The sequence below is a fragment of the Scatophagus argus genome, chromosome 16 (genome assembly GCF_020382885.2).
Source record: "Scatophagus argus isolate fScaArg1 chromosome 16, fScaArg1.pri, whole genome shotgun sequence".
In the NCBI taxonomy this organism is placed as follows: Eukaryota; Metazoa; Chordata; class Actinopteri; family Scatophagidae; genus Scatophagus; species Scatophagus argus.
This window is the reverse complement of record NC_058508.1, coordinates 1406261-1417892: the sequence shown is the minus strand read 5'-3', so window position 1 is coordinate 1417892 and position 11632 is coordinate 1406261. Positions and strand designations below refer to the sequence as shown.

Sequence of the window (11632 nt, the reverse complement as noted above, 5' to 3'; positions counted from 1 at the left end):
ATGAGGCAGACGATTGCAGAGTCGTCTGAGATCTTCTGCAGGTGGCAGGTTGGAGTGTTGTACCCAAAGTATAGAGAGTGAACAGAAAATGAGCCAAAACTGTTTCCTGTGATGCACCTGTACTACAGAGAAGCATGTCACTGCTCTGCGTCCTCACATACAGTGACCAAGTAGTGCAAAACGACTTAGACATGATGACTTCGAACTTCGAAAAGTGAAACTGTCTCAGTAACGCTGAAGGATTAACAGAGCGGTTACAACACAATCTGGCTGCAGTCTATTTGAAAATGCAAACTATTCTCCGTGCATCACAGAAGGCACCACAGGATATCATTGACCTTACAGATCAGTCGTTTTCACTATCATAACCCAAAAATTGCACAAAGAATGTGTGGTTTATTGGGCGTTAGCTAACTGGCCAGTTAAGAACGACTCAGCCCTCCACTCTGCTCAGATGGCCCTTCTGTGCAGTTCAGATGATGTATGACACTTTGGATATGGAAAACCTTGGAGTTTTTGCACCTCTCGTGAGTGACCTAAAAACTCATGGAAACTCTGTTCTCATTGGCTACGTTTTTTGGGGGGGTAAAACTAAAGAAATATGAAAACAATAATAAAGATAATTTACCTTGACATCTCTCATACAAGTTACTGTACACTCTAATTTGCATATTCTGGAACACCAGCCAGTTCATATCATCAAAGCACATTCCGGGTTCTGTTTGCTAGAACACGTTCCTTTGATCGCTGAGAGAGCTCACACACGCACACACGTGTTGGATCCACATTCACTTGTTACTGGAAGTTATCAGATTTGAAATTTCTGTAATATCATCATGTCAAATAACAACTCTGAACCCCTGAGCGACACTAAGAAGGAATCGCTCAAGAAGAACTTGAAGAGAAAAGTCAGAGAAGGTGAAGATGGACTCTCAAAGACAAAGAGGAGAAGACTGAACTACAACCAGGCTGAGAAGGAATCAGGATCGGCCTCGTCTGCGGACACTGGCAATGGTAAGCGAATCATGTGAAGTTAGCGTTCAACATCATTAGTTAAATGTCAAACCTGAACAAACAAAACCAAACCTACATTCACAGAGAAAGACCATGAGACCATAATGAAAAATGATTTTTAATGTCTCAGCTTTAGAGGGTTTTGATGCGGCTATTTTCAGTTTGGAAGGGAGCAGGCGAACTGTTTTCCCTTTGCCTCAGGAGTCTTTATGCTAACCTAATAACAGCTCAAGCATGTGTTGGGATGCGTATTTCCTGAAATGACGAAATATTTCTTTAACTAAGAGATGTTGGAAAAGAAAATTAGTTTGTTATTTTGGAAGTCACTGAATGACAAAGATGGACTTATTTTCTCCATTAGTGACTGGTCATTAACCTGGTGGTCCTCTTTTTCTCTTGTCCTTTGAAGGGAGCAGCAGCACACAGTCCAGTAGGTGCGGTACAACAGTGGAGGATGTGAGCAAGAGGACTGGAAAGAGGAAGGCTGCCGCTGATGAAGAAGAACCCTGCGCAAAGAGAAGGAAGGGCCGGCCAACCATGAAGGATTTGATAGATTCCCGAAGAGGTAAGTAGTAATTAACATAAGCTTTGACTTCATGTTAATGTGCAACACAAAACAGTCACATTAATGGTCACACTGATGCCCTGATTTGGAAACACAGTGTAATGTTATGTACAGGTGGTTTTGAGTTTTTGCCCCAGCCTTTTGTAGCCCCTATAGCAGCATGTTTGAACTGTGCTCCTGGCATCAAATTCATTATAAACATGTATGCACAAAAGTCACTGCTCATAAATATCTAGTTTTCAAACTGTTTTCAGTGGAGTATATGCCAGAAAGGATGAGCAAGTTGTCACATTTTGTTTCCTTTGTTCCACACGGCGGCCCATCTTTTTCAGAATCACTCTAGAAAGGATTCATTTTAGAGCTTTTTTAATGTGTAACTGATGCTCCTGGCAACTAAACAAAACATGTGTTTGTCTGTTTAGCTGAATTTGAGGCCAAATACCAGCAGGAGAATCATCTCGGTGAAGGAGGCTGTGGATGTGTGTTTGCTGGCTACCGCAAAGAAGATCATTTACCTGTGAGTATGATACACACATTGTGAAACATACATTTACACACATTCACTCATACACACACTCACTCATATGTACACACACACAGTCTGATCAGGAAGTGCTAACCAAAGTGCCATTTGTGTCTTGTAGGTTGCCATCAAACAGATAGCAAAAGACAAAGTGTTGTGCAAAGAGGTAAGTGAGCAACACCAAACAGGACGCTGCACTCAGCCCAGTGAATGTGTGTTTGATGAATCACGCTTTTCTCTAAACCTGTGGAGCTTCTCCTTCTCTTACACTGTTTTTGCTTCAACGTTTCAGAGACGAAATGGGAAAGAACTCTCAGCTGAGGTGGCTGTGATGTTAAAACTCCAAGCTGGAAGAACTGGATTAATGGAGGAATCAGCACCCGTGTCACTCCTGGACTGGTATGATCTGGACCAGGAGCTCATCCTGGTGCTGGAAAGACCAATGCCATGTATGGACCTTTTAAATTACATCAGGACAAACAGAGGCCACTTACAGGAGGACAAGGCAAAGGTAAGCTGCTCGAGCGTGTATGTGTGTGTGTGTGTGTGTTTCAAACAAGAACTTAATGACTTGTGACTTACCTGTAACATACTGTAACATATAGCTATTGCCACAGGTTCTCCTTGTGTTTCTTATTAGCACCTCTTTGTGCCACAGCGGACTGTGCTGCCCATTTGTCTCGGTATCTAAAACCATGTCACCTTTTCCATCACGTCTGTGGAAAATATTCTGGTTTTCCACAGTGGAAACACAAGGAAGAACCTAAAACCAAAGTCCTACATGTTCTTACAGCTTTATGTTGTAGGAGGCTCCATGTCTCTGATGGAGTAAGAAGCAACCTGTGTAGGCTCTCAGACAGGTTGGGAGCAATCTGGTTTGGATGACAAAACAAACTGAAATTATGACCATCTCTGATGGACATTTTTTGGGTGTCTGTGGGTTTGAAATGTTGCTGATCAAAAGTTTTGTCCTGCTGTTGTTTGTTGTCAGCTTTGAATCACAGCAGTTAAGCCAAAGTTAACCCAAACCCCACAGCCATGACACAAACTGTTGAACCTCCTCACAGTCCGTCTCCCCACTCCGATCCCTCACTTTTCTATTTGTGTCCCTCTCTTCCAGATCATACTTAAACAGTTGGTTGATGCTGCAAATGAACTCGAGGATAAGCGCATCTTTCATCGGGATATCAAACCGGAAAACATCCTGATTGAGACCAGCTCAGATGTGCCGCGCGTTCGTGTCATTGACTTTGGACTGAGCTGTTTCTTCAAGAAAACATCAGTTTACCGTGTCTTCTGTGGTAAGCCATCTGGCTTTTTCTTCTGCCTCTCACTAATTTACCTGCCTGTGACTTTAATGTTTAAAGAAAGACGCTTTTCATCCTCAATTATTATCACTTGTGTGTATTGTAGGTACCCCCCAACACGTCCCTCCGGAGTGGTACAGTCATTATACCTACAGGCCCGGCCCCACCACAGTGTGGCAGATGGGAGTGGTCTTATATGAGCTGCTCCACAGAACAGTCCGATTTGATACCACAAGTTTCCTCAAACATGAGCTGCCAATCAGCGATGAGCTGTCCAGAGGTAAGAAAAACGTACTCATATGCAAACACAGAGCTGTTCATTTCCATTCACCTCCTGAGGAATCACTGTGGCTGTCAGCTCCAACTTTCTCATCTTTCTTTCCCTCCAGATTGCCAGGATTTCTTACAGAAGTGTTTAAACACATCCTACATGCTGCGACCTACCCTGAAGGAGCTCCAGCTTCACCCATGGCTCAGATAAACCAACACTACACTCACACACGAGTTCATGCCAATACAATACATTCACAATACAAGAACTAATTCTGTTCTAGTTTTTCTTCACCAGGACCGTCAGGTTTTCTCCGGGTGCTCCGGTTAGACCAACTACAGTTCCTTTAGGCCCCCCGGCCGTCCGCGGAGAGGAGGATCTCTCTTTGAATTGCCTTTCCCGAGGTTTCTTCCCATTTTTCATCTGGCCTCAAGGTTTTGGGGAGTTTTTCCTCGTCTTCTTAGAGAGCTTGGGCCGGGTCAGGAGCTGCTTATGATTTGTGCTTATGGCGAAAGCCATATCACATCATAAGGAAAAAAAAATGGATACTAATCTATCAACTGGTCATTTTGTGATAATATAAAATAATATAATATATATAATATAAGAATAAAAAAGAAACAACTTAGACTGTTGCAGTTTCTGAGACTGATTGCAGAACAATAATCCTATCAGATAAAACAGGCTTGTCTAAATGAATGGACAAGACCTAAAATGATGAAGTGTGCTCTCTGCTTATGACTTTACATTGCTTTATGCTTCACTCATGTTGGCATAATGAATAAAAGTTTTTAAAATGTTTTTTTAAAACCCATGGCATCATATTTACTTACTTTCTTCCTATTTACACAAACAGCTTTTTTTTCCAAATTGCTATCACAGACCCTGCATACCAATGGTACCACCCTGAAACTGTTGAAAGTGAGCAGTCTGATGAAGTACAGTATATTTCGGTCTTCTATAAAATGTCCATATATATCAGAGAAATCCATGGGCCAACCACACTGCACCATTACATGCAAAATGCTGAAGGTAATACATGCAGACACTGCCGAGAACAGAACAGAACCGAGAACCTTCAATCCTGAGGTGTCTTTCTCTCATGACTTGGATGAGTTTCTGCCAATCCCTGTCTTGCACAAGTCGCAATATCCAACCAAAAGAAAATGACTTGTTGCAAAGGAAAGCAACTCTCATTTAATGATGCCTCCACAGCAAGGTCCCAGTCACTCATTCTTGAAAAGCAAAAGTGATTAGAGGCTTTTCGGGGCAGTAAAAAGGCTGTGTAGGGATTTTAAGTAATCATTAAGTAATTACAAATTTTAATAGTTATTTGTGACTATTTTTCTGCTGGTGCTCACTTTTTAACAAATATGGTCTCTGAATGAAAAGAAAGTTTTAGCATTTTTATATGCGTTCTCTTCCAAGACGGAAGTAATTTACTCCTTTTCCTGACCTGTTTCACTATAAAACCTAACAGTATATCTTGATAAAAGAAGTAACATAACTTCAGCTTGGAAAAACAGTTGGACTCATGAAAAAAACCTCACTCAGAAATGAATTGCTGTTGTAATAGCTCAGTTGTTTTGAGTGCCTTAATATTTTGGAGCAAGTATAAGTAATGATGGAATAATTCCAGCTCATTCCAGTGACCCATTTTCTTGGAGCTGACTTTATATCATTGCAAAAAAAAATGTTTATTTCAGTTTATAAACCATCATGAGGTGAATAAGTAAGCTAAAGAAAGCATGTAAACATTTGTTTTATGATCTAGCAAAGTATAACGATTTGTTGTTGACGATTAAACGATTAAAATTTGTTAACCATGATTAATAAATCACGGAAGCAGGCCGGTGGTGCAGTGGTTAGCACTGTCACCTCATAGTAAGAGGGTTCCAGGTTCGAATCCCGGTCTGGGCCCTTCTATGTGGAGTTTGCATGTTCTCCCTGTGCCTGCGTGGGTTTTCTCTGGGTACTCTGGCTTCCTCCCACAATACCAAAAACATGCACATTGGGTTAATTGGCTACTCTACATTGTCTGTTTTTGTGTGTCACCCCTGATGGATCAGCAGTATAAAATGGATCCCCTGTGTCTCCTCTGTGTTAACCCTGTCACATGACCCGTGCTGCTGGAATTTGCACATGCGGCATAAAATAAAGATTAGTTTCATGTTTGTAAGATCCTGCATCAGGAAGTGACGTAATGAAGCAAAAGAAATGGGTAGGGATGTTGATGAAAAATAAGATTGACAGCATGCAAAACAAACAAAAAAAAAAGACAAGAAAACACAGTGAGCCGCATACGAGACATTAAACAAAGCTGTAAAACTGAAAACTGAAAAAAAAACCCTGAAGTTTTCAAATTTAAAATTAAGACATTCAATATATGGGCAAAGGAAGGGGCAAAATGAGTTGTGGCACTATTCAGCCAACCCCGACCTACTCAAAGAACTGACCATTTTACTATCCTACAAGCACATTTAAAAAAAAAAAAAAAAAGCCATAATAAAGTGAAAAAAATTAAGGGTATTCTGATTCTGACACAAGGCCCTCTGGCTGTGCCACAGGGGTGGGTACAGAACGAATCAGGTTCTGATCTGAATCAGGTTGGCCAAACTTGGGCATACTCAAAAAATGAGACCGGCAGCAACAGATATACACAAAGTGTTGTTTTCTATCAGTTTTCTATCAGTGTTAGCCTCTCATTTCTACAGCTGTCGGCAGTGTTGCCCTATGCACAATGCATCATTTAATAAGGTCTCTGAAGTCTGTTGTATAGAGTGATGCACATTAAAAAACTGAATGGCTTTTGTACAAAACATAAACATGCATGATCCTTAATATGCCGTCACTGGCAATCATTTTGAGCTGAATCTATGTTTCAGAAAACTCTGCAACATTTGTGTTAGGGCACAGGTAGAGCTTTTTCAAGTTCAAGCCTTTCGCCAGGACATCCTTCTCAGACTGGGAGAGAATTCTTTCTGATAAGTTCTTGACCCATACTGATGCGTTTGTGCACATGCCACATGCTTTATTTATTGTGATTATTTTCCCCCTACTCTATTCTGATATCGTGAATCCATTTTGCGGCTGACGTCATCACGTTGCTACGGTCATGTGACCTAGCGTGGCCAATTGAGTGGGCATAAGTGACTAGCGACCGGTAAGTACAAGAGAAGCACACTTGTCGCGTGTTGCTGGAGGAGCCGGCCACCGAAGCCGTCGAGAGCGTTTGTACGAAGCTTGAATGTTGTTAAACTGCAAATTAGCCAGGTTTTGATGGCGAGCTAGGAATCAGAGAGTTCAATGGGATAAGCCTGAAGATTCTCCCAGGACTCAGCTGAATCAACCTTACTGCACTTTGGGCTGGTAGGAGGTTCCCTTGTGCAGCAGCCCCAACTTCTCATTTCTTCCCCCCCCCTCTGCAACTTCCAAACACGGCCACTACACTTACACTCCTCAATCCCTCAATACGCCTGGACATTCTCAAGCAGAACCCTCACGCATTTTTGGGTCATTGAACTGTGTCGTGCTTCCGGGATACAGACAAAGCATTGTATCCTTCCTTTGGAAGGGTTTGCAGGATGTATTTTATATTGTGTGGAAATTGTACATTTTGTTGTGCGCACATTGGTTGTCTATCTGATTCAATGTAATTGTCTATGTTTTTTGTTGTCTTTCACAATATATGGTAGCACTCACTTAAAAAACTGAATCCTTTTATTTTATTCTCCTCTCCTAGAGCCGAATCTGGATTTCTGACACTGGCCCAATAATCGAATGCTGTTGTTTAGTATTCAGCTGTTGTTTAGTATTCAGCTGAACCATAAATTAAGTAATATATAGGTTACACTTGTCTTTTCCGCTGCAGATCATTGCCTGTGGGTCTCCTGTGAGTCAGCCACTTCTGCCTGCCACCTGCTTCCAGCCTTGCTCTGTCTGCCTGTCTGTCTGCCTGCCTGTCCTGCATTTCCTGAAGCCTCAGAATCACCGAAGACGTCCTTTCTCTGTTGTTTCAAGAAAATAAAGCCACTTACAACCGAACTGTTTTCTAGGTCTTGCTTTTGGGTCCAGTTCTCTCTGCACACTGTACAACAGCCGGGTTCTGGTCCTCCACCTAGTGGCAAGGAAAAATTTTGGCCCACGGCCTAAATTACTTGCCAGTCCCTGCCCTATACCAACTTCAGCAAAAAACTGCAGGCGTGGGTCAGGGAGAGAAGATGGGGGCTGTGGTGAAACTTTCCTGAAGCTTGCGAAAAGCCAGATCTGCTTGGGGTGTCCACTGAAACTTGACATGGGGGGAGGTTAAAGCATGCAGAGGAGTGGCCACAGAACTAAAGTTACGGATGAACCGTCTGTAGAAATTTGCAAATCCCAAAAAGCGCTGCACCAACTTTCAGCTGCTGGGTTTGTAGGGGTAATAAATTTTCTTTATCCACAGTTGTGGTTATGGTGCACTAGGCAAGGCGAGTGTCTATATGAATTGCCAGAGCAATAGCAGTGTCTGTCATGCCTGGTTTTTGGTTATGCTTTGTCTTTTGATTTCAGTCCATGTGCCATGTTTCATGTTTGTCTTGTCATGTGTTTCCAAGTATTATGTTTAAGGTTTTTGTCATGTCCGCTTTTATTTTGAAAAGCATCACTTCCCCTGTGTGTCCTGTTTTGCTTTGCTTTGCTTTGGTTTTCCTGATTGTTTTCTCCCTCCTGATGTGTGTCACCTGTGTCTCGTTGTGGTGTCTATTTAGTCCTTGTCTTCCCAGTCCCCTTTGTCAGTGCGTCTGCGTTTTTTACCCATGTCAAGCCAGGAACTTTTGTTTAGTTTTGCCTTGCCTTGCCTTGCCTTGTTTTTGCCAGGGGTTTAGCCACAGTTATTCAAAGATCCTAGGACACAGTAAGTGTGTGCTTTTTGAGTTGGATTTTGTTATCTTAAAATAAAGACTATTGCTTGGACCTGCCTGCCTGCGCCTTTTTGACTCTGCATCGGGGTTCAGCCTTTCTCTGCGTCAGTGACGCCGTCCAATCCTGACAGCGTCCAAATCAAAAGGATCCTCAGGAGCCAACAGGTCCTTAATCGGGTCAGCAAGTCCATGGAAAAAGGTGTCAAGTAGGAAAGATGCATTCCAGCCGCTGTCAGCAGCCAAGGTGTGGAACTCATGACATAGTCAATAACACGCTGTTTGCCTTGTTGTAGACCCATTAGCGCATGTGCTGGCTGCCTCATGGCCAGGGGTGGTTTGCTCAAAAATCTTGCTCAGAGTACAAGAGAACAGTTTCAATGATTGACAAACCCAGAAAGTCTCGAGCCCACTCAACCTTAGCCCAGGCCTCGGCTCTGACAGAGAGATGGGTTATAATGAATGCCACCTTGGAGCGCTCGGTTCCAAACGCAGGGGCAAGACCGGACAATTCCCACAATCTCTGGAAAAACGCTCAGGCTTGGCAAGGTGGAGAGCAGGGGCATGAGAAACCCGTTCCTTCTGGGCTCGAATGGATGATTGTAACAAATTTAGGTCGGCTGAGTCCATGGTTGTCAAGTTCGTACTCTTACAACTGGTACTCCACAAAAGCAGGACTCAAAAACACGACTCCAATTCTTGCTTTGTTGCTGCCTTTGAGAAGCCACCGAGTACCAATCACCTCAGGGATGCATGGACAGAGGAACTGGGTGTTCCATTGTCAGAGGAATTGTGGGAAGAAGGCCTGTCCAGTATTTCCAAGTGTTCTATCAACTCTAGATATTGATTAATCCAATTTAAAGTCATGCACAGACTACATTACTCTAAAACTAAACTCAGCAGAATGCCTGTGAATATTCTCATTCATCCAGGTCATGGTTATCTCAAGGAAATTCAATCGAATACAACTGGACTTAGTTATTTGTCTTTGAAAACGTTTCACCTCTCATCCAAGAGGCTTCATCAGTTCATGCTCGCTTGACTAGGCTGGGACTAGTCCAACTAGCTGGTGTGGAGATCCAGGTATTTAACCTCTGTGGAGGCATTCACATGGCCAGTGGTGTCATAGGCTCGTTTAGTGCCCCATTGTGCCAAACGACAGTCGTTGAGAGACAGTCGTTGGGGATGGTGAGGTTGGTTTCGACTTTGTTAATGCTCTATTGTGTTATAACGAGTTTTAGTGAGTAAGTGAGTTTTGTTCTTCTCTGTTCACTTGTATACCAACCATGGAAGCTTTGGAAACAGTAAGAGAGCGACTTACACAGGACGACTCCCTCCAGGACAGAACAAAACTCAGACCAGAACACATATGCCAACTTCTGGATTTGTGCCTAAACACCACATATTTCCAGTTCAATGGCAAATTTTACAGACAGAAACATGGCTGTGCCATGGGTTCACCAGTATCTCCCATTGTGGCCAATTTATACATGGAGGAAGTGGAACGCAAGGCCCTGAACTCCTTTGAAGGAGCAACACCGAGCCACTGGTTCAGATATGTGGATGACACGTGGGTCAAAATCAAAATGCAAGAAGTGCAAGCCTTTACTGAACATATCAACTCAGTGGACAGGAACATCAAGTTCACCAGAGAAGATGTCAAAGATAATAGTTTGCCCTTCTTAGATTGTGACGTCCACATAGAAAAGGACAGGAGCCTCCACATTTGGGTTTACAGGAAACCCACACACACAGACCAATATCTCCTTTTCGACTCACAACACCCTTTGGAACACAAACTTGGTGTTATCAGAACCCTGCAACACAGAGCTGATAAGGTACCCACCAGCTCGGAGGCCCAAGGGGAAGAACATAAACACCTGAGGGATGCCCTCAAAACGTGTGGTTATCCCAGTTGGACCTTTGTGAAAACTGCAGCTGGTTCCAGGAAGAACACCACCAAGGTGGTTGAGGAGGAAAAACAGGACAAAAGAAATAACATAGTCATCCCATATGTATCTGGGGTATCAGAAAAACTCAGGAGGATCTTCAGCAAGCACCGTATCCCTGTGTATTTCAAACCCAGTAACACACTCAGACAGAGACTGGTACATCCCAAAGACAGAACACCACACACTCAGAAAAGCAATCTGGTGTATGCTGTCCAATGCAATGAGGAATGCAAAGACCGCTACATTGGGGAGACTAAACAACCACTACAGGAGGCCCAACTCCTCAGGCCTAGATTCTGCCGTCTACCTACACCTGAAGGAGAAAGCTCACTCCTTTGAGGACAACAATGTTCACATCTTGGACAGAGAGGATAGATGGTTTGAAAGAGGAGTAAAGGAAGCCATCTATGTGAAATTAGAAAAACCATCTCTCAACAGAGGAGGAGGTCTGCGACACCACCTATCTCCAATTTACAATGCTGCCCTTTCATCCCTTCCCAGGAGATTCAACAACTTAGCTTCTAAGAACAACTGCCATTCACAAAGGACCCCATGTGACTCTAACGACTGTCGTTATAACACAATAGAGCATTAACGAAGTCGAAACCAACCTCACCATCCCCAACGACTGTCTCTCAACGACTGTCGTTTGGCACAATGGGGCACTAAACGAGCCTATGACACCACTGGCCATGTGAATGCCTCCACAGAGGTTAAATACCTGGATCTCCACACCAGCTAGTTGGACTAGTCCCAGCCTAGTCAAGCGAGCATGAACTGACGAAGCCTCTTGGATGACAGGTGAAACATCTTCAAAGACAAATAACTAAGTCCAGTTGCATTCGATTGAATTTCCTTGAGATAAAAAAGTATGAATTACACACATGACAATGTAAAGGCACAATAATTACAAAAGATACAAAGCATTTTCTGCACTGCATGGAAGACAGCTTTACAACCACAATAACTACAAGTCACAGTGTCAATTAGTAAACAGAGCTAACTCTATAGTTGTTAACTGCTTGCTAGCAGAGCACATGCTTTACCAAAACAATAGATATTTTTCTAACATTTGTTCTTGCAAATGTTTAATAATTTATTACAC

At 42.9% G+C, this 11632-nt stretch overlaps 1 protein-coding gene across 1 annotated transcript; it reads left to right on the top strand.

Annotated features, from left to right (window-relative positions):
- The first annotated feature begins 2229 nt into the window (after nt 1–2229).
- LOC124073994 (serine/threonine-protein kinase pim-2-like) lies at nt 2230–4944 on the top strand. Its single transcript, XM_046416589.1, has 5 exons — nt 2230–2268; nt 2395–2613; nt 3223–3403; nt 3516–3689; nt 3799–4944. Exons 2-5 carry the CDS (start codon nt 2434–2436, stop codon nt 3888–3890), a joined length of 627 nt encoding a protein of 208 aa, XP_046272545.1. The 5' UTR covers nt 2230–2268; nt 2395–2433; the 3' UTR covers nt 3891–4944.
- The last annotated feature ends 6688 nt before the right edge of the window (nt 4945–11632 follow it).